Below are 24,055 nucleotides of genomic sequence, written 5' to 3' on the forward strand. Positions count from 1 at the left end.
ACAGTCGGTGTTATGTTGAGATTCGCCTGTTTTTCTGAGGTCTTTTAAACAAATTAGATTTACATAAGGAGAAAACAATGGAGTTTGACACTCACTGTATGTCATTTCCATGTACTGAACTCTTGTTATTTAACTATGCTGAGGTAAATTCAATTTTTGAATCTAGGGCACCTTTAATCAACAATTTTTCCACTTCCCTGTCAGTCTATTATGCAGTTTCCGCAGTGAACGCATTTCAGAGCTTCCTTGTTTACGTCTGAACATGGGCTCAGTATTGGCTGAGGCTGTATTCACATGAGCATCGACATTCGGACGTAAACACAGAAGCTCTGCAATGTGTTCACTATGGCAACTGCATAACAGACTGACAGGGAAGAGGAAAAATTGTTTAATAAAGTCGTTATTTTTGTTTTGTTTTTGTGCACAAAAAGAACTCTTGTCGCTTCATAACATGAACCACTGCAGTTACATGGACTTTTTTTAACAATGTTTTTAGTACCTTTCTGGACCTTAAAAGTGGTGATTATATTGCTGTCTATGGATGATTTATATTCTGTACCTCTCGGATTTCATCAAAAATATCTTACGTTTTTCGAAGATAAATGAAGGTCTTACAGGTGAGGAACGACATGAGGGTGAGTAATTAATGACAGAATTTTCATTTTTGGGAGAACTAACCCTTAACATGAGTGTCGTGAGTGAAGTGTTTTTAAGTCAGTGTGTCATGTGTAAGATGCTGCAAGAGACACGAGATGAGAGCACAACGGTCAAACATGTTGATCTAGCATGTTCCCTTAGAAAAACAATGGAAAAGCAGCATAGTGTGCATGAATGCAAAATAGTGTTCTGTGTAAACAACCCCTTAATCTTTTTTTATTTAGTTGTTTTCACCTCGTTGTTCTTTGATGTCATTTTCCTCCCTCTTACAAGTATGATATGCAAAGCTGCAGTAGTTTGGCAGAAATCAGAGCATTTCTCCATGCCAATGACATCTACTGCATGCCAGTGTTATACTAAACTTGAAACTGCAAACAGTGTTTAAAATATTTATAAGATCTGCCTTTGACCCACTGACGAAATACTACCAGAATGCCTCAGCATTTTGCTTGATACACATTTTTAATGAATATGTATTATGGTATTAATCAGTGAGGACCATAATTCTCTTGAGTGACATCAGGCCACTGTATTACTGAGGCAACATTTCTGGGAGCGCAAACAATGAATTATTCAGTTAAGTTAAGGAAATGCCTCATGGGTGTTTCAAAAAGCTGAAAAGAAGAAAAGTAAATAGAAATCAGGGTCTCAGATGCCCGTTGAAGTGCATAAGAATCTATTTTCAAATATTTGAGACACTACTCTGAATATTGGGGGCCATGTTTCTCCTTGAATGCCCTCCATCTCAACTCAGAAAACTCAGAAGTACTTTCATGAAATGTTTAGTTATGCTTAAAGGTGCTACAGAGGATGTTTTGTTTTATACATTTTTGCAATATTACTTGAAACTGTCTTTACTAACTGATAAAAGACTATTTATTAGGTGCACTGAAAGGAATAATATTAATATACATCATCTGTGCACGAGGTAGGGCCTTTAAGACATCAGCCAATCGTTTACGCGATCATCACATAAACGATTGGCCCTCTGGCTTGTCAATCACTGCCGTGACGTTCCTTGTGAGAGACGAGCGTGGCTGCAATACTTGTGCATGAGTTTTGGGAGGCGTTCCCTCGAAATGAGCTGTGAAGGAAGGGGGTTGTTCTTACGCATGCGCTCATTTCAAAAACTCAGTAACAGTCTTTGGTTTCTCAGTCGACGAAAAGATCCTCTTTAGCACCTTTAATGATCACTGATAGATTTTATACATTACCAGCAGTACATCCATCAATGGGACTTTGATTCATACTTCAACCTTCTGAAGAAATAACTGAATTAACACCTTTAGTTAATTATCTTGACTTAAAGGAAGTTGATTGAGTCAAATGTTCTTGTTGACTGAGAACAGTCTGATTCACTGCGTAATTTCAGAGGAGGGATGAGGATCATTTCTGAGTCAAGCGATGTGGCATGAGCCATCAGACATATCCGCATAATGAAAGCATTCTCCATTCATGTCATGTAGGCTTTACATAATGTCCTCAAAATAGATGAAAGCAAACGTTTTGGTTCAAATAATATTTCTTTTATAACATTTATTTTAAATACACCAAAAAATTCAAAACTCTAGTCCAGCATTGATCTGTGGAGTTGAAACCTTTGCTAGTTGTTACATTATATAACTACTATTACTGTATAAACTACTAAAACTTTATAACTATATTAAAATGTGGATTTGTTGTCAACATTCTGATTTTGTATTGGAGAATTTGTTTGAGGTTTACCTTGTGTGCCCAACATTGTCATGTCACTTGGACAGCTGTCAGTCTGTCTACATTTCATTCAGTCTGAAACAGTAATCATTATTATTTTCCTTTTCTGTCAATATATTTGGTTTATTACTTGTTCTTGTAAATCATTTATAAAGCACCAAAAATGTATACTGCAGCTATACTGAAAATGAAAGAGGTCAACAGCATGGCATATACACACACAAGCTTACAGGCCAGTATCCGATTCTCTCTGAATCAGAGGAAACTAACACACTGTTTGCTTTCTGCATTGATTTATCCTCCCAATGGACATAGGGAGCTGGATATTTATACATGAGGACAGAAGTCATAAACATGGGACATTTCAAATTCAAACAGAAGTGGCTGGATGTTCAAAAGTCCCACGAGTACAATGGTATAACAATCCTAACAGCACATAACAAAACTATTTTACACCAGTCTTTAAAAAGGTTGTGTTCTTTCAATTTATCACCAAATACAGTAATGATTAAATGACATAGTTAAGGCCCGTTCACACCAAGAACGATAACTAAAAAGATAACTATAATGATATCTATATTAGCATCCGCTATTCTAAGCAAGTGCTGCAGTTTTGTCGTCTGCCACTTTAAATCCTCGAGCTCTTTAAAGCAGAACGGATTCTAATTGGCTGTCAATGTTTTTATCGTTTATCAGCTAGAAAGAATTCTGAAAGTGATTTCAATGATAATGTTATAGTTGTGGTGTGGACTCTGCTATTCTTTTATATTTAAAATGATTTTTAGAAGTATATTTTTATCATTATCTTTATAGTCATGGTTCTTGGTGTGAACAGGCCTTTATGACTATATAAGAGATATCCTGGATGGATCCCTGGAAAAGTGAAAATTGTTGCCTAAATAGAAAGTGCTGTTACTTAAAGGCTGTTGTTACCGTAGAAAGATGGTACATCACAAATCTATTGAAAGGAGACTCTGTGCTTTATATAAACCTAAACTAAAATACAGACAACTATCGCAATTTATTTCACATTGCACAAATTTAAAAGTGTAAAATACAGTATACTGAAACGGTTGTAGTAAAAAGCTGTTCGAAAAACAAATCAATCCCTCATAACTTCATAAAAAATGTTTGCAATATTTGTAGCGGTGGTTACTGAACAATGAAGATCTGTATTTCAAAAAAGAAAAACTTTTGACATCACAGTTCTCAGTTTCACACCGACCGATCTTCAAACACTAATCAACATTGTTTTTCATTCACTTTCATTTGCTCATAGGAATACAAAATGGCATTTTCATCTTAATATACTGAGACTGCAATGCTGCACTTTGGAGGATGTTTGTGTCTTTTAATGTATAGTGTGGTGTGTATATTAATATAAACAAATGACATTTTCCAATAGTTATTTGCTTCAATGATCATTTAACAATTATATTGTCCGTATTATTTTTTCTATGGGACACAAAATGTGTTATCTAACAGAATGACCAGGCTGTTCTTTACTATATAATGAAAGTGAATTTTGACTGTCAAATTCTTAAAAAAAAAAAAAAAAAAAAACTGACAGGAACAGACCAGAATTGATATTATTCATTCACTGAAACATTCCTTCTCTCGGTTAAAACAATGAAGAACTGTTACTAAGGACGATTTGTTAGACCAAATAACTGGATGTAACCTATAAGATAACTTGGATTGACGAATATGACTGCAACCGAAACACACATATGATATATAAGATTTTGTCTATGGTGGCCATTATATTTTTTGTTCTTTGATTTGTTTTATATGTTTTAGTCTTTTATTTTTTGTCTCCTTTGCACGTAAAAAAACAAAACAAAAAAACTATCCTTATTCTTTTATCTCCTTCATTCTTTCATATTCAGAGCTGGTGATTCCACAACACACAATGTCTTTATTTACTAACAGCTAGAGGCGACACAGTCACTACTTTTCTGGAAAAACATCCTGGACATTCTGCTAGTTAACTCATGTGTTCCACAGAAACAATGACATGTTACGAGCACCATGATGATGTCTACATGACTGATTTATCCTCTTTGGGTTAACTAACCCTTCAATGATGTTACTGCAATCAATTATTTAAGGTCCTGAAATTACAAAATAATCTGATTACAGTATTTGTTTCAATAATACCCTTATGTCTATGCTAATGAAAATAAAACAGCTGGTTTGAGCCATTTTAAGGCACTCAAAATTTATGTGATCTAAAAAATCCCTTGATCACACCACTGAATGTTTACCAGAAATACCATTACCTGGTACTTCAAAAATGACCAGAAAGCACCTGTATAGATGGGTGGAAATATATCAAATCCTTGCCGAACGTCTCTGCTGGTGCTCAAAAATCCAGAAGTCTCAACACTTTAGTTGTCTTACATAATCAACATTCAAAACAAGCTTATCAGTTATTACAATGGAAAAGAGTTTAATCTGCTACAAAACAACACAGATTCAAATTCAGAATAAATAGCCAGATGTTTTTGGATCATCCTCATCTCCATCATTGCACCAAAAATATTAACCTTCCATCCAGTCATTTTGTTTTTCTTTATAACCGTTTGCCTTCAACATATTGATACAGAGATTAAAAACTGTTAAAGGGAAATAATAAAAGATTATTTTTTTTTTAAAAAAGTTCAAAACATGTCCAAAAAACAAAACAAAAAAATCGGCGTTCCATATGTTCAGTGAAATTGATAATAAATTAATTAAAACTGCAACAAAATATCAAATGAGCCTCTGGTCCTTGCGACATATTTGTCCCTCTTCAAATTCAGTGTCTGTATTTTTAAGGAAAACGTGTGTTTGAAAAACGCAAGCATAAAGTAATTCCACTGAACATCTTCTAAGACTGTGGTAGGTGCTGTTTGATGATCTCTTTGGACTGAGGTGGTATTCTGTCTGGGAAACGCACCTGGAACTCCACTATCAAATCCCCACGCTGGGATGGATTTTTTGGGAAAGGCAGGCCTTCTCCACGCAGTCTCTTGATTGTGCCTGGTTTGATGATATCGTTGCAGGGCAATGTGATCGCTCGGTTGTCAATGGTGGGAATGTTCACTGTGCAGCCACACAAAGCCTATCAAAAAGAAAAAAGCAAAGTGAAGTCAGTGCGGACAAGAGACGCTGATGGTATTTCAACACTTAAGCACAAACTCTACATGGCGACATAGAGACTTAGTGTAAGATGCCTCTATGATGTTACAGGCACAGAGAGCACATGTACAGTATATATTTATATACATATAGTAGTTTATTACTCCAGTCCTGTGTCACATGATCCTTTAGAAATCATTCTAATATGATGTTAAAACAGCTGTGCTGTTTAATGTTTTTGTTGAAACTGTGATAACATTGCAACATTAAACATTTTGCAAAAAAAAAATTACTATGAAATAAAAGTTTAATTTAAAAAAACTGAAAAATAAAATTACTGAGAACCTTTGAACAGTAGTGAATTATTAGTGTTATTATTAAATACATTTTATGATTATTTAATTAGAGTTAAAGTGGAAAACAAATAAACAAGATAAAATGGTCATTAATTGTTTTCATTTTTTTTTTTTTTTTTAAATACATTTTTTTTTAAATCACCAATTATCTACACAATAACTTAATTCACATTTGATTAAAAACTGGAGCTGTAAAGTTTCGGACTTGGATTGAGTCAAATTGGGCAAGCGTGTGGGGATGTCCAAGTGTGTGTATGTGTGTGTTATGCCTCAGATTGAGTAACTGAGTGCACAGAGAGCTAATTCTGGCCACTGCTCTCATTTCACACAGCTAATGAAGCAACTGAAAAATCAGCTGAGGACATAAATTGTGAGTCCCAAATCAGAAGTTGCTATGGATAAAAAATAGAGTAAAGCTGGATTCCATAGGTTTGCACAAACAAACTAAAATAATTCCTAAAATTAGATTTCAAATTGTTGAAGAGGAAGAATTTTCTAAACAATATACACAAACCATAATCAGATCATATTAATGTGCTCATTTGTACTTTGCTTTGGATAAAAGCATCTGTTTAATGAATAAATGTAAAAAAGTAAATCAAACGGAAGCCGAGGCAACCTTAGATACAGAATATTTTGTGATATGATTTATGTGTTAAGAATATTTTGTGTTGCTGGCATTTCATGGTACTTGAGCACACTGCATTCATGATGTTAGTGAGATGCTAGTGGCGTACTCTGAGCTTTCTGAAAGTTGGTGCCTAAAATAATGAAAGAATTCATGACTTCACTGCTTCATATAATCCTGCAGTGTGATAAGGTAAACACTTTCCATAATGGATGGGCTCAAGCTTTAAGATCCCCACTGGACCCCATCTGATAAAAGCAAAGATATACAATACAATATAAAAATTATGAAAAATATAACTGCTAAGACATAGTGATTACAAATTTAATTGACAGGATTAGATAAACAAGCTCCTCCTGTATTTACGTCATATAAGAGATTTAGTTCATTTTCATCTTCAGGGCTGAAGTTCCTCACTGTTAAATATCAACATGGATCAGCACAATCGTCTCTGAGTTTTATGTTAATTACTCTGATACTGGTGAGTTTTAGAGAGGGTTCAGGATGTTAAAAACGACATGCATAAATTCAAGACTTTAAAGCTAAAATGTATGCAGTGAAGATGCTGTGGTTATTGCATGTGAGCTTATGCTGGAAGAGCTTTTCATGAACTTTCTGTGAATACCAAGCACAAACATTGCCAGACAGCTCTGCTTAGCAGCTGCCTCAAGGGATGAGGAAATGTGTTCGCAATGACATCAGCTCCTTCCTACAGACAGCAGTGGTGTGGGCTGGGGGGATGGGAGACGGGGGGATTCATGGAAAGAAGGGAGTAGCTGATACTCTCACAAAACAGTTGACCATGACAAGGTGCCAGGCATCTCCTTGACTCTGGCTAAAGATGATGTTTCCCAAACATAGTCTTGTTGAAGGAGATTGAAAATAAAACAAGTTCTTTTATGGTCTACAGCTAAGTGTGACAAAAAGGTTTGTCACATATAAAAGGTACATTCATGAGTTTGGTGCTAATTTAAAAGGTTTTTCACATTCAGAAAACTAAATAGTGTTTTTTTGTGAAGAGTCACTGTAGACTGTTTTCTATAAAAAGTGTTTTAATTATGCATGTTGCGAGTCACCCCCCTAAATGTATTCCGCTATGTTGAAATGACGTGATCCGCAGTTTACTAAACATCAGAAAATTCTCCTCACGCTCATTGGCTGCCGCCTCTGTAGATACGCTAGTAGCGTAGTGTTGTTTGATGATGCGAAGAGCAAAAATTAGACAATGTTGACACTTACTTGTTGTCAGCAGAGACAAGGGACAAGAGACAAGTTAATGTACAGATGAAGATACAGAAAGCCAGAAGACAGAAAGCCAGACAAAGACACAAATGAGTGTAAACATTGATATGGAATACACAAGGTGGAAAGATTTGATGACAGAGAAAATCCAAAGTGCTTCTATTTTTGTTGGACAGGTAAAAGGGAATTAATTCTTGCACTGAACGCTCTCTAAAACTCACTAGTATCAGAGTATTTTACATAAAATTCAGAGACGTTTGTGCTGATCCATGTTGATAGGTGGCAGACTGGCAGTGTAGCGGCTTAACACCACTCAGGTATGGATACTTAAATACACAAAGAAGAGCAACGCTAACATTACCTAAAACATTGCCCAAATTACTGAATGTACCTTTGAGATACAATGCTCACATTAAAAAATTAACTTGATGCATGCAAGATCACATTCAGAGCTGTCTTGAATAATCCAGCATTATTATACAGATATCATCATGTGACCTTGCATTTTCTTAGCATCACTGCTAACAGGGCTCTTTGGTACTGCTGATGAGTAATTACTAGGTGAATGGGTATGGAAATTACCAGCAGACGAGGACCTTATAGCTGTCTTGCTCTTGTACAAACCCAGCAAGCAATTAAAGAAGATCAGAGCTCTAATTAAAGCAATGCCTTGGGGTTACACTAAGAACAACTCTAAATGAAAAGTCATATTGAAATGAAGACAATGTGCCCATGAGAACAGTCTAGATCCATGCTAAATCTGTCCTGTGAATGCATCTACAATAAACAGGCAGATGAAAATTTGTGGGGCACGCTGCCATCAGTATGCATGAGAGGGTACCAGATGGCAAAACAGTTTGTGGTGTCCACTGGAACTTATCAAGTTTCATTCTGAGCATCTAATGAGCGAGACCTTTAAAAGTAAATCACTGCTCTGAAAAATCTCAGAGACTATTAGTAGTCATTTAAGACAGACACCACTGATGTTTTCAGATATTCACATCCATGGTTGACATTTTACAAAAGCCAAAATGCTGTTTTAGGTAAAGGAACTTACACTGTAGAGAAATCTCATGGACACATTATTATTTGAAACAGCTGACAGCTGACTGCCTTGGCTGGGTTGCCAAGGTAAAAGTTGCCAAAAGTAAAGTTAACAGAAAGGCAAGAAAATATCTTTGCCATTAATGACAGTGGTGCTCTGAAACAACACACCAGTCCCTCAAGACTGACATTAAGGCTGTTTCTGCTGATGTCACTATAAAGTATTAACTGACAGTGGTTTTCTAGGTCACTGCAGTTACTGTAGTTATTATCCTCAGTGGGTCAGCCCATGAAAATACCATTACATCTAGACAACATCAATAGAATATTTAAATTATTGCTTTGAAGCATCATGTTCCAGCATTTAATGACTTGGGGCAGAATTTTCTGAGGTTCTTATTGAATCCCCTCAGGCTAGCACTGCATCAATGACGCTATGAGCTGTCATAAACTCCTGAACTTTCACGATGAAAACACAACTACAGTATGCTGTGATACAACAGAAATACAATTCACAAAACTTTTCAATTCCAATTATGATTGCTTTTCACCTGCTTGTTTATTGTGGACAAACTATATTATCAGCAATGCTTTTCTGGTTCCAGGCGTAAACATTAAATGTTTCATGTGCAACCCGAAAAACCACGCTTGGCTCAGTCACATGACAATTTTATATGCGCGGTTCAACTCTTCAAGGCGAGTTCAACTCGCTTTTTCAAAGCGAGGACACTGCTTTGGCGTATGACACTGCACCATGACATTCCTGTTCTCTCACACTGAAGTGGGAGAGAGAGAGAGTAAATCAGCAATGATGTTGAGCCATGTAGGCACTCTACAGTCACCAAGCATGATTTGTTCTATTGAGTCCTATAACTATGGTAGATCAAAACTGGGCATGCTCATTTACATTTACCCATATATACACATTATAATGTTATACAATAATATGAATATGTTTCATAATGAAATGGTAGGTCTCAGATAGGACTGCACGATATTGAAACAACAACTGACATTGCGATATTTTGTTTTTCTGCTTTATATATTGCAATATGAAAATAATTTCACAAGATAACTTGAATAGCTCTATTTGGAAAGAATGATTCATTCTAGAATGACTGGGGTGATTTTCTAGGGGAGTCAATCTGCATAGAAAATAAACAAATTACAAGCATAGATAAATACAATAGAACAAAGAAACAAATTAAACAAACTGTGCTTTTGTTTTTCAGGCAAGTTTAACTGTATTCAGGTACAGAAATTGAATAATCAAATGTAAAATAACATATAGTCTTCGCTGCATATACAATGAACAAAATAATAAATGCAACACTTTTGTTTTTGCCCCCATTTTTCAAGAGCTGAACTCAAAGATCAAAGGCCTATTTCTCTCAAATACTGTTCACAAGTCTGTCTAAATCTGTGTTAGTGAGCACTTCTCCTTTGCCGAGATAATCCATCCACCTCAGAGATGTGGCAAATCAAAATGCTGATTAGATGCACAGGTGTGCCTTAGGCTGGCCACAATAAAAGGCCACTCTAAAATGCGCAGTTTATCACACAGCACAATGCCACAGATGTCGGGAGCGTGTAGTTGGCATGCTGAGTGCAGGAATGTCCACCAGAGCTGTTGCCCGTGAATTGAATGTTCATTTCTCTACCATAACCCGTCTCCAAAGGCGTTTCAGAGAATTTGGCAGTACATCCAACCGGCCTCACAACCGCAGACCACGTGTAACCACACCAGCCCAGGACCTCCACATCCAGCATCTTCACCTCCAAGATCATCTGAGACCAGCCACCCGGACAGCTGCTGCAATAGTCGGTTTGCATAACCAAATAATTTCTGCACAAACTATCAGAAACCATCTCAGGGAAGCTCATCTGCATGCTCGTCGTCTTCATTGGGGTCTCGACCTGACTGCAGTTCGTCATCGTAACCGACTTGAGTGGGCAAATGCTCAAATTCGATGGCGTCTGGCACTTTGGAGAGGTGTTCTCTTCACGGATGAATGCCGGTTTTCACTGCACAGGGCAGATGGCGTTGTGTGGGTGAGTTGTTTGCTGATGTCAACGTTGTGGATCGAGTGGCCCATGGTGGCGGTGGGGTTATGGTATGGGCAGGTGTATGTTATGGACAACGAACACAGGTGCATTTTATTGATGGCATTTTGAGTGCATAGAGACACCGTGATGAGATCCTGAGGCCCATTGTTGTGCCATTCAACCACTACCATCACCTCATGTTGCAGCATGATAATGCACGGCCCCATGTTGCAAGGATCTGTACACAATTCCTGGAAGCTGAAAACATCCCAGTTCTTGAATGGCCAGCATACTCGTTGGACACGTCACCCATTGAGCATGTTTGTGATGCTCTGGATCAGCATATACGTCAGAGTGTTCCAGTTCCTGCCAATATCCAGCAACTTCGCACAGCCATTGAAGAGGAGTGGACCAACAGTCCACAGGCCACAATCAACAACCTGATCAACTCTATGCGAAGGAGATGTGTTGCACTGCGTGAGGCAAATGATGCTAACACCAGATACTGACAGGCACACCTTTGCAATAATCATGCTGTCTAATCAGCATCTTGATATGCCACACCTGTGAGGTAGATGGATTATCTAGGCAAAGGAGAAGTGCTCACTAACACAGATTTAGACAGATTTGTGAACAATATTTGAGAGAAATAGGCCTTTGTGTACATAGAAAAAGTCTTAGATCTTTGAGTTCAGCTCATGAAAAATGGGGGCAAAAACAAAAATGTTGCATTTATATTTTGTTCAGAGTAATTAATCTTTGTTAAAGCTACAAAAGTGATTTTGTCATTGTCTTTTGTTGTTTGATTAACATTAATGACAAAGACAGCAGCAGTTATATTAGGCTTTAAGTCATCGCTTTAAGACCTAATGCACATGTTCAGTATAACCTAATGATACGCATCTGTTTTCTTTCTCAATTGTTTACTTTGAAGTAAGACAAGTGTGTTTACCAGGATACTTTGTTCAAGCACAAAAAAATGAGAAAGAGAACTGAATTCCATTTTCGCATGCTGTCTAAGTATCTTCTTGTGCTTGAATGCTTTAAACTCATTTGAATGTTTAAACTTACAGAACTTAAAGAAACATGCACATTTACTCTATGATGGTTAAACTTTGTTACTAATCCACAACTCAGATGCGTTCAGAACTGTGGGGCCTGGTACGTACAGATCACGGATCAACTATAATTCCTACTTACTACTTATCTACCTACTTATCACGATGTCATGATGTTGATGCTGAAACAATATGTCGTGTAGCACTAGTCACAGATATTGCAGGACAATAAAACTACCAATGGTTTGCATGGGGAGTAAAATGCAGCCAAATTTAGCAGCTGTGCAGGTTAACAAGGTCAGCACTTATTTTAAACTCAGTGGGGTTGATACCAAATGAAGCCCATTAATTTACCCTTTAAGTCCATGTAAATGAGGGCACAAAGGCCAAAGAGTGGTCCAGTGTTGAGACTGCAGTAAACCTGTCTAATCTAAGTCTGGGTCTGTCTATTCTTGGGCTACAGAAGCCAACTGATAAAACAAGCCAGTCTGCTTTGACGACCAGTCAGGGAATGTCAAGGAATAATGGGAAAAAGCCCACAGGTGCAAAAAACTGACTGTCAATTAGGGATGCACAATACTGAATTTCTGGCTAATAACAAATATATCTGTAGCTATGTTTTCATCCACCTATTTTATGCACATTTTGGGATATCGCATAAAAAACGCTAGATGGACACGGCAAGATGCGCATAAATTCTAATAATGTGCATAAAAAAAGTTATGCACTCAATTGAGGTGGATACATTTTTTTACCCAATAAGAAGACATGCATAAACTACGATGGAAACACATTTATCGAATAAATCCCTCAATGCACAACAGTGGTTGTGACTGAATAACTGGTGTAACCAGCAGACGATGGAAATGCTGCTTTATTCACAAATGTCTTGTGTGATATTCCAATTGTGCGCATAAGTTAAATTCAGAACTTTGAATGGAGACACCTCTGTTCTTGGAGGCACACCAACACTACACATTTTTAAACTATTCCTAATCAAACACACCTGATTTAACTCATCAGCTTCTAAGAAAAGACTCCAAGACCTGAAATGAATGTGTCAGATAAGGAAGACATCCAAAATGTGTCCTGTTGGTGTGCCTCCAGGAACAGGGTTGGGAAACACTGCAATATATTGTGGGTTAAAACACATGCTGGAAACCAAATGGTTTGAAAAACTGATTGTGTCAAAACAATGAGCACATACCTCCTTAAGACCAATCTTGGCTGTGTAAATGATGTTGGAGCCATCCCTTTTAAAGAATGGGTGCCCTTTGTCCTTGAGCACAAATGCAATATCAGCAGGAATGTTCTCAGGCGTCTCATCACCCTCTTTGGGGAAGGTGATCTTGGTCCCTTCCTTCCAGCCTCTCTTGATGACAATGTTAAGGATCTTGTCCTCTGTCCTCATTGTCCTTCCATCTGGGTTCAGTCGTCGGCGAGTGATTCGCATCCGCTTGGTACATCCGTGGAAGATCTCCTCTAGAGACACTTTAAGCTCATGTACCACCGGAGGGTCCTGCACTTTCCTACGGCCACCATGAAGTTGCTCATTACGATGTCTTCGACCTCCACCATGATGAAAACCGTTAACACCATTGAAGCCAAAGTGGCTGAAGGAACTGAAAGGATCATCATCTCCATCCATGTCAATGTCCATGTCATGGTCACCATGGTCTGCAAAGCCATTAGTCGTTCCTCGCTGGCGTCCAGAGCCAAAGAATATATCAAAGGGGTTGGAGCCTCCAAAGAAAGAAGCAAAGGTGGCATGTGGATCCCCATGGAAAGTGTAGTGATATGTAGTCCCTTGTCCACTAGATGAGCCTGTGCCACCTGCTTTCAAACCTGAATGGAAATACACAGGGGGGGAAAATGTATCAGGGTTTTCTGCATTATTTTAAGTTCTACCTAATTTCACAGATGAGCATCTTCTGTGACAGTTACAAGGTAAGTAAGCGCTCGAGCTTTCAGTGGTGATATTTCTGGATCTTTAAAAATTATCCAGAATAACTTTTTGTCATCTTTTAAGTATAAAAAGGATTGAAGGAGCCATATTGAGGGCATCACCAGTTTAGAGAGCCTGCCACAGCTGGATTTAGGACTCCACTGGCCTTGAAGAGTCCATTCTGCTCGACACTGATAAAGCCTAATCCACTCTCTATAAAAGCGTTAACTAAAAAGGATGACTTATAACTATTATGGCTTACTGCATACTATATTTTAAGAATTCAAGATTGTATATAATGTAGATTCCTCAATGGAAAGCGTAATTTTTCTTAAAAGAAGCAAGTACATTGACACACAGCCCAGTTGGACCTCTTTACCAATACCATTGTATGCCAACTCCAAGATGATTCTTTGACTCGTTCCCTTGACATTACTAAGAGGACAGTATATTTCTTTGCATGATAATTATTTGAAATAGCCAAAAAGTGAAATAGCCAAACACACCTCTATGACTCTATGACTTCCAATTTCTATTTGTTTCACGAGTTATCACTTACAAATAAGTCAGGTAAATAAATTGGTAAACGTATTTGGCGTGCTGTCCGGGGAGAGGGCTCCGAGCTCGGTAATCGGCTCGAACACAGAGTACCCCCCCCCCCCCTTTAGATTATATGAAGTAACCCAGAGAGTGTGAGGAGACGGGGTGGTGGAGGGATTCTGGAAACTGTTGAGGATCCTTGGGTGAGTTTTGACTGTGATTATATACAGGCCTGAACTCATGCCGATTGGGTAGATATGTTGATTACAGATCGTTGACAGCTGGTTGAGATGACGTAATCATTAAGATGACGTAATGATTAGGTAGCTTATTTGACTTGTTCCTCCTGAATTATGTTAATAAAACATAATTTGAAGAAAGAAAAATACCAGTAGTCCACTTCTGAATTATGATGACAGCTCTACATAGACACAATAATTGGCAACTGAGATGTTAATTCTAGAGTTCTGCTGGGCAATTATCAAGTACTAGCCTACTCCATGACATAGCATGGAATAGAATTTGATTTAGTCTGCAACTGTTCACACATCACCATTTTGAGGTGTAAAGCTCAACAAAAGACCCGCCAAGTCTTTCTTTCTCTCTCTCTCTTTTCTCCACCTCCTCTCAGTTTGGTTACAAAAAGAACAGATTCAAATTGCTGGGCAAGAACAGAAACACTCTCCTAAAAGTCTTCTTCACTTCTAGCTGGCTCAACTTGGTGGGTTTGGTTCTAAAAAATAAGATGAAAAGAACATGTAGCACAAATCCTGGGGAACTAATGATCTTGTATGAGTTGAAGACCATAACATAGTGATGTTCTCTGAGCTTGGGTGTCTAAACTGTTATTTGAGGTTTACTGCAAATCTATCCTCTGCACAAAAATAGAAGTACAGACAGAGCAGGTCAATTAGGATCAAACAATCATTTGTTTTTGTGTTTTTTTTTCAGTTAAAAAACCATTAACATCCTTGTGTTATGGTGGGTGATTGATGGCTTGTAACAAATGGACTCCTTCTAACGTCCAGGACACAAGCTGACTCATCTTGCAACTTCACATCTTCAACTCTTCAGTCTGCATACTTAATGCAGACATCCTATAAAACATGTTTCCGCTTCATTCTTTGCAACTCCAATTAACTCCTCAGGGAAAAACAGCTAATGAGGGGATGGTTATTAAAGTGGGTCATTTGGAAATAACAGATTCATATATCTTAAAATACAGATTTAAAAACATAATACCTCATAGTGAATCTGTGTTAATAGAGCCAAATAAGCTTGCTTCTGCTGCCGCAGCCATTTGAGGGAACCTACTGGCTCTTTGTACAAGCAATATGGAACCAAGCCACCGTGCACAGAAAGAATTTATGCAAAGACTCTAAAAACATAAAGGGATTCCTTGCGAAATTCAGGAGTAACTTCAGTGAAGGAGGAATTGGCAAAGGTGTGCTCAGTGTAAAGATGCTTAGTTTGGCATCTAGCCTGGAGCTGGCATAAGTGGGAACATTTGAAATCCTTCTTTGTTTCCACAGACATTTTTATTATTTTGGAACATTGCCATGTTTATAGTTCTTATATTAGTCAGAGAACTTCTCTGCATCATCCTGCAGTGTGAAGGAGTTATTCTGAATGTTGGCAAAAAGCAGAGGTGGTAGAGTTGCACTGACATTGTATAAAGAACATAAAGAACGTAGTGGTCTAGCTACGTTAGCCACGACAAGATCCTTTTAAGGGCTGTCCTATCTGATCCATGAAGTCTTGTTGTAGCATCTGTAATGTTTTCTTAGAAATTATATGATGAAGTACAATGCTGTTGATGCAACACCAAATACAAACACACTGTAGGGTTGTCACGGTGAAGACATTTTCACACTGGGAAATACATTTGCGACGACACCAGAATTACCAATAACTCCGCGGAGGGGGAGCAGCACTTTTCACTTTGGCAATCACCCGTACTCTGTGTATAGGCCAATTATTCACGGGCATCAGGGAGCCACTATTAATATGCTGGGTATTGAAATAGCTTTTAAATGCATGCTCGCTTTTCACTTTTTTTCGAATTTGCGATCACACGCACTTAGTATATAGGGAGCCGTGGTACTGACTGCACATTTTGCAAGACAAGATATTTTTCAACTTTGTCCAACAGAGATATCTTGTTTCACGATTTACTTTACCTGGGGTTAACAATTAATCCTAGGAATTCATAATCCAACATTTAACATTGCAAATTCCTAAACCCTGGGTTAACATTCTTATTTGCATTTTTGCAGTGTCAGTGTCATTGATTGGATGAACACAGCATGTCCCTTGTTTACATAAAGGCTTGTCTGGCTCTTGTACATCATCATAAGGTAAGGTAAGAATAAGGTAAGAATAAAACTGTTTTTCACCACAGTTGATGTTTTCCTAGACCATTTGACATTTTTCGCCTCAGACGCTGAAAGTGTATGTGAATATGCGGCATGTGATTGAGTGTCTGTTGCTTCATACCGTACAAGTTAACGTTAACAGTGCAAAATTAGTTCTAATCCTGCTCTGAAGCAGGGTTTCACAACCTGGGAAAAATGTGGTGCTAACACCACTTCTAAATTACAAGTGTGAACGATCCTCTACTTCTAGTAGTGGGATTTAGAACAATGATAAGCACAACAAAAAACTTTAGTGTGTCCAATCAAATATCTATTTAAAACTGGCTATATAAAGATTATCAAACTGTGAAAAAATATAATTAAATAATTAAATTATTATTATTATTATTATTATTATTATTATTTCTTAGAAAACTAATTATGCCCCAAGAATGAGTCATAGAATCTGATAAGGTACTGAGATGTTTGGCTGTAGTTCTTCTGTATATGGAACCAATAAATTTAATGTGATTGCTGTGTCAGAGACTTGGCTTGATGACGAGAAAGTACAAGATGTAGAACTGGAGGGATATAATTTGTTTACGGTTAACAGAGTTACTAAAAAAGGAGGTGGAGTTGCCTTGTATGTTGATACAGCGTTAAGATGCAGTTTGATTAGTATGTCACTAACTATAGAAAATATTTTGGAATGTTTGGACATAGAACACCAGAAGCCATTGCTGCCCTTGAGGAGGACCTTAAGAAACAAAACTGTTTATGTAAATGATGATCCTAATAGAGCCTGTGATGCTTTCTTGACCACACTAATTGAACAATATGAAAAACACTGTTTCTATAAGATTGTAAAGGAGCGCAAAAATGATGATAAACCATGGATTACTAAGGGAATATAGAAGGCATGTAAAAAGAAAAGTGCATTATATAGGAAATTTATAATAACTAGATCAAAACAAGCTGAGAATAAATATAAGATATATAAAAATAAATTAATAAGTATTATAAGATTTAGTAAAAAGGAATATTATTATAAATTACTGCAGGTATAAAAGTAACACTCAAGCAACATGGAAAATACTCAATAGTATAATTAAAAAGAATATGGCAAAAGTAGATTATCCAAATTATTTTATAAAGGATGATAAAAGAGTTATAGATAAGGTGAATGATATTGCCAGTAAATTTAATGAGTATTTTGTAAATATTGGATATAAGTTAACAAATGAGATTGTGGTGCAAAGAAATGGGGATAGGGTAGAAGTAAATATTTCCAGTAATAGTTATTCAATATTCATTAGGGGAGCTGATGAAAAGGAAATACTTGACATTGTCAATAACTCTAAGAGTAAAAAGTCAACTGATTGTAATGATATTGACGTCATGATTAAAAAACATTATGGAACATATAGTAAAACCATTTACATGTACAGTGGGTACAGAAAGTATTCAGACCCCCTTAAATTTTTCACTCTTTGTTATATTGCAGCCATTTGCTAAAATGTCCATTTCTTCTGATCATCCTTGAGATGGTTCTACTCCTTCATTTGAGTCCAGCTGTGTTTGATTATACTGATTGGACTTGATTAGGAAAGCCACACACCTGTCTATATAAGACCTTACAGCTCACAGTGCATGTCAGAACAAATGAGAATCATGAGGTCAAAGGAACTGCCTGAAGAGCTGAGAGACAGAATTGTAGTAAGGCACAGATCTGGCCAAGGTTACAAAAACATTCTGCTGCACTTAAGGTTCCTAAGAGCACAGTGGCCTCTATAATCCTTAAATGGAAGATGTTTGGGATGACCAGAAACCTTCCTAGAGCTGGCCGTCCGGCAAAACTGAGCTATCGGGGGTAGAAGAGCCTTGGTGAGAGAGGTAAAGAAGAACCCAAAGATCACTGTGGCTGACTCCAGAGATGCAGTCGGGAGATGGGAGAAAGCTGTAGAAAGTCAACCATCACTGTAGCCCTCCACCAGTCGGGGCTTTATGGCAGAGTGGCCCGACGGAAGCCTCTCCTCAGTGCAAGACACATGAAAGCCCGCATGGAGTTTGCTAAAAAAACACCTGAAGGACTCCAAGATGGTGAGAAATAAGATTCTCTGGTCTGATGAGACCAAGATAGAACTTTTTGGCCCTAATTCTAAGCGGTATGTGTGGAGAAAACCAGGCACTGCTCATCACCTGTCCATTACAGTCCCAACAGTGAAGCATGGTGGTGGCAGCATCATGCTGTGGGGGTGTTTTTCAGCTGCAGGGACAGGACGACTGGTTGTAATCGAGGGAAAGCTGAATGCAGCCAAGTACAGGGATATCATGGACGAAAACCTTCTCCAGAGTGCTCAGGACCTCAGACTGGGCCGAAGGTTTACCTTCCAAAAAGACAATGACCCTAAGCACACAGCTAAAATAACGAAGGAGTGGCTTCACAACAACTCTGTGATTGAATGGCCCGGCCAGAGCCCTGACTTAAACCCAATTGAGCATCTCTGGAGAGACCTAAAAATGGCTGTCCACCAACGTTTACCATCCAACCTGACAGAACTGGAGAGGATCTGCAAGGAGGAATGGCAGAGGATCCCCAAATCCAGGTGTGAAAAACTTGTTGCATCTTTCCCAAAAAGACTCATGGCTGTATTCGATCAAAAGGGTGCTTCTACGAAATACTGAGCAAAGGGTCTGAATACTTAGGACCATGTGATATTTCAGTCTTTCCTTTTTATAAATCTGCAAAAATGTCAACAATTCTGTGTTTTTCTGTCAATATGGGGTGCTGTGTGTACATTAATGAGGAAAAAATGAACTTAAATGATTTTAGCAAATGGCTGCAATATAACAAAGAGTGAAAAATTTAAGGGGGTCTGAATACTTTCCGTACCCACTGTATTTGTAATCAGTCATTTTTAACAGGCATATTTCCAATTAATATGAAAGTAGCTAAAGTTATTCCTATTTTTAAAAGTGGCGATAGAGATCTTTTTTCCAATTACAGACCAATTTCTCTGCTTTCCCAGTTCTCAAAAATTTTAGAGAAATTATTTGTACATCGGCTTGATAATTTTATAGATAAACACAAATTATTGAGCGAACATCAGTATGGCTTTAGAGCAAATAGGTCGACCTCAATGGCAGTGATGGAACTGGTGGAAGAGATTTCCACTTCAATGGATAATAATGAATATACTGTGGGGGTGATCCTAGATTTAAAAAAGGTTTTGACACTATCGATCGTGGCTTATTAATGATGAAAATGGAAAGATATGGTATAAGAGGAAGTCTTCTCTTGGTTAAAAAGTTACCTTGATGACAGATATCAATTTGTACAAATAATAAGCAGTGGCTTCAGCCTACATCTTTTTCGGTTATTATGTATATTTTTATTTCTTATGAAAAATTGATTGCAAAGACCGAAATAATTTTTTGTTGTTGTTGTTGTTGTTGTTAAAAACCATACTCACCATCCTCACCATACTGGTCATAGATCACTCTCTTCTTTGGGTCACTCAGAACCTCATAAGCCTCTGCTATCTCCTTAAACTTCTCTTCAGCATTAGGATCCTTGTTTTTGTCTGGATGAAACTTTAGGGCCATCCTCCTGTAGGCTTTTTTGATTTCATCCTCATTAGAGCCTGATGGTATGCCAAGGATCTTATAGTAATCCTTCCCCATGGCTTTAATTTACAAATAGAGTCCTTCCAGAACCACTCCAAGCTCTCTACAAAACAAAGGTGAAAATAGAAACATAAAAATAGAAAAAATTAGTTTTTCATTTTGGCAGAGTTTGCATTCAGCGTTGTTGTTTTGTTTTCTTAAAAGGAAGCGTTTGTGTTTCTTTTGCTCCATAAATGCTCACAGAGTGGGTTTGTCACTGTTAAGTGTGAAATGTAAAACACAGAGTGGATCTAAGCCTGACCGCTTTCCATTATTCAGTGTGTTGCTCACTGAGCCGTAGAAGGTTTGAAACAATTTTTTCATTGACGGGGCAGAAATATACAAATTAATTGGCTAATTTGTGTTTTACACTTAAAGTACTTGATATTGTTTAGGTTTTAATGAACTGTTAAGTAACATAAAATGCACAGTCCAGTGGTGAGGCCAGAAATTTTAAAGTGAGTGGACCTTGGTGAAATAGGGTGGACCTCAATGCTAACTCTCAAATTACATTTTACAATAGGCCTACATGGACTAAAAATAATTTGACAATTAAGAATTATGACTTATTGTCAACCAACTGTTTATTGAAAACAACAAAATCCATTAATTAATAAAATAACCAGTGTAATAATAACAGAATAAGAACAATAAACAAAGGTAATAATGTGCAGAGTGTCAAAGGTTTCTATTTACAGTGTTTTTTGCAGAGTTGAGCAATGTAGCCAATTGCAGACATGTCTGTTGATTTCTTGAATGCAATGGCCAATCAGAGGTGTTTAATTCAGAATCCGCTCAAAGCCAGAGTTTTGAACTGCACGCTCGCAAATCCTCTCTTTATAAGAAAAAAGTGTAGACATTATGTAAATAGAAGATTCATTGTGCAGTGTAGACAGATTCATTGATTATAACGGAACTTCGTGAGATTGCGTCATCCCAGTGAACTAAGATGAGTGACAGCTGTTTAGTGATAAAGTCTAGGCGATGTATTAGTTCAGAGTTTAAATAAATATTTTGTTTTGCTTGCAGCGGCCATGTAGCCTACACAAAGTTTCAAGAGTGACATCCACTAAATTCATGTATTTGAGCAATTATTATTGTCATGTATGTGCGATTTATTTCTTCTTTTTTTAAAAAAACAATTATTTTGTGTCTCATTTGATTGGGTGGACCAGCTGTCAATCTGATGGGGCCATTGCCACCCTGGGGTCCCTTATGTAGGGCACAGCCACTGGCACAGTCTCTACCCACGGCATTTCAGACGTGCTGATATGAAGAACATCAGCACTCCTGCTCGTTTGATATTACTTATGCCTATCTGCTACAATCAGTCAGTGTCCACGATGTTCATAAAAACACAGACAGTAGACATAAATATTAAACAGCAATATTCTACAATCATATTTCATAGTGGCCAAGAAAGGTTTTAGTGTCACACAGCACCGCGAAGGACATATTTGAAACTGTATGTATAGCGCTGAGTGCAGCTCATTTGAGCGTGTCGTTTGGGCGGCACTGCAGAAAGAAACACTAACAAAGACTTTATGTTCAGCAAGCAAATTATACACGATTTACACACATAAACACGCATGCATTTAAAAAGTGTCGTTGCATTTAGGCTATTTGCTTGTTCGGTCTTTTCCGTTTGACTGAAAACACGTTTTGTCTACAATACACAAAGCCATATAACGTTATACCCACTGGATCACGAACAAATTCATTAAAGCTCACCAGTTACAATATCTGCAGAACAATGATGCCGGTTTGCCGCATCCGACAGGAAATCCTCATCACTAAACCAAAACCTCTGAGGTCTCCCGGTATTCCTCTCCGGTATTTAATGATGTCATGATGACCACCAATGAAAAAATAACGCACGACTGGTGACTGAGTGATATCTCACTGACGTCAGTTAGACAAGCCTGACCTCTTTATGTATTTTTCGCATAAAAATAGGTGTTAGATTATCCGCGTCTGCACCAGCATACAGCTATGGGCTCTGCAGAGTGTGCACACCAGGGTGCGATTAGACAACATCCTTAAATTAGACGCAAGCACAGATGAAATCAATACCGGCTGTGTCTCAAACCTTCTGAGCTGTCTAAGCAGCAGACAGCGAGGTTTTGAAACACACGAACTCTCATAAAAGTAACGACTAGCTACTATAAGAATTCAAAAGCCTGGTCATGATAACAGTCATTGAACTGGTATTATGGCATATTTACAGTTATTGTATCAATATATATCATTACTATTAATTAGAAACCGAAATGGTATTTTATAATAATTCTCGATGAGCTACTGAAGTTGTCAAAATCTCTCCGCGGCATGACTAAAGCTTTTAAGAACAGACTAGACTTCAATATCTCACAGTGAAATCTTACAGAAGAGGATAAAGACTGTCAATATGTGTTTCACTTGAATTTGTGAAGGTATACAGAATTGAAAAAAGAGCTTACCGTGTGAAAATATCCTTTAGCCGTCTGCCGGTTAGAGCTGCATGACATTCTACTCCATTCCTTTAGCCACGCCCCCAATTTACATACGCCCCGCCCCGCACAGCCTACAAATAAATCACTTCAAGCAAGAATCATCTCAAGTGCACTGTAGATATCTGACAAAGTGTGCTTACAATGAAGGAAATTTACAAAAAGTTTTTTTTTTTTTACTTTTTTTTCTTACTTTATTTGACCATTTTTATGGACTAATAGTCTAGTGGACACTCATGCAATTATTTTTCACCACATAAATTTAATTTGAAATATTACCAGATTTGACTAATGTTAATTCTAAACACTTATTTTTTTTAAATGTACAGTCATATGTCTGCAGTTTCTGCTTTTAAAGGATTAGTTCACCACTTCTGAATTAAAATTTCCAGCCCCATGTCAATAACGATGATCATGTCTTTCTTCATTCGAAAGGAAATTAAGGTTTTTGAGGAAAACATTCCAGGATTTTTCTCCATATAGTGGACTTGGGTACAATGGGTCCAAAGGTCCAAATTGCAGTTTCAGTGCAGTTTCAAAGGGCTCTACATGTTCCCAGCCAAGGAATAAGGATCTTATCTTGCGAAACGATCAGTCATTTTCTAAAAAAAAAAAAAAAATTTATATACTTTTTAACCACAAATGCTCGACTTGCACAGCAGATCCAGTGCAAACATGCAAAGACTAAGCCAAACGCCCTTTACAAAAAAAAAGAAAAGAAGATACAACGGAGATAACAGACAATTTTGAATTTGGAGGAGAAAATTAGAAGTACCTACCACGGTACTTCCTCCTATGTCACGAGTGACCTTTCCAACATTATGACGTCATGCGTGGCGGATCGCAAAGCAGTGCAAGATGAGCATTTGTGGTTAAAAAGTATATACATTTTTATTTTTTATTTTTTTAGAAAATGACATCGTTTCACTAGACAAGACCCTTATTCCTCGTCTGGGATTGTGTAGAGCACTTTGAAGCTGCACTGAAACTGCAATTTGGACCTTTGGGCCCGTTGAACCCCATTGAAGTATATATATCACTATATGGAGAAAAATCCTGGAATGTTTTCCTCAACAAAAAAAAAAGACATGAACATCTTGGATGACATGGGGGTGAGTAAATTTTAATTTTGAAGTGAACTAATCCTTTAACCTCGAGTAACATTGTGTATTTGACAAAGGAGAGCTGATTTTG

At 37.5% G+C, this 24,055-nt stretch overlaps 1 protein-coding gene across 3 annotated transcripts; it reads right to left on the reverse strand.

The window, feature by feature from the left end:
* Positions 1 to 2,274: 2,274 nt before the first annotated feature.
* On the reverse strand, positions 2,275 to 22,868 carry dnajb5 (DnaJ heat shock protein family (Hsp40) member B5). 3 transcript variants are annotated; one of them, XM_067406294.1, is made up of 4 exons: positions 22,104 to 22,151; positions 20,180 to 20,436; positions 13,075 to 13,712; positions 2,275 to 5,476 (listed from the first exon to the last, which is right to left on the reverse strand). In XM_067406294.1, the coding sequence occupies exons 2-4, from the start codon at positions 20,388 to 20,390 to the stop codon at positions 5,243 to 5,245; spliced, it is 1,083 nt and encodes a 360-aa protein (XP_067262395.1). In that variant the 5' UTR covers positions 20,391 to 20,436; positions 22,104 to 22,151; the 3' UTR covers positions 2,275 to 5,242. The 3 variants fall into 3 exon arrangements, with proteins under 3 accessions (XP_067262395.1, XP_067262394.1, XP_067262392.1); XM_067406293.1 differs by lacking the exon at positions 22,104 to 22,151 and adding an exon at positions 21,069 to 21,391; XM_067406291.1 differs by lacking the exon at positions 22,104 to 22,151 and adding an exon at positions 22,832 to 22,868 and having other exon boundaries at positions 2,276 to 5,476.
* Positions 22,869 to 24,055: the final 1,187 nt, after the last annotated feature.

Source organism: Chanodichthys erythropterus, chromosome 13, assembly GCF_024489055.1.
Source record: "Chanodichthys erythropterus isolate Z2021 chromosome 13, ASM2448905v1, whole genome shotgun sequence".
NCBI lineage: Eukaryota > Metazoa > Chordata > Actinopteri > Cypriniformes > Xenocyprididae > Chanodichthys > Chanodichthys erythropterus.

What these genes read in the sequence shown, in the direction of transcription:
- dnajb5 (XM_067406294.1), bottom strand. Translation starts at nt 20,390, where the DNA reads ATGGGGAAGGATTACTATAAGATCCTTGGCATACCATCAGGCTCTAAT. An exon ending in TGACCAGTATGGTGAGGATG is followed by an intron (nt 13,713 to 20,179) that starts GTGAGTATGGTT and finishes ATTTCCATTCAG; the next exon opens with GTTTGAAAGCAGGTGGCACA. An exon ending in CCAAGATTGGTCTTAAGGAG is followed by an intron (nt 5,477 to 13,074) that starts GTATGTGCTCAT and finishes TCTTTTTGATAG; the next exon opens with GCTTTGTGTGGCTGCACAGT.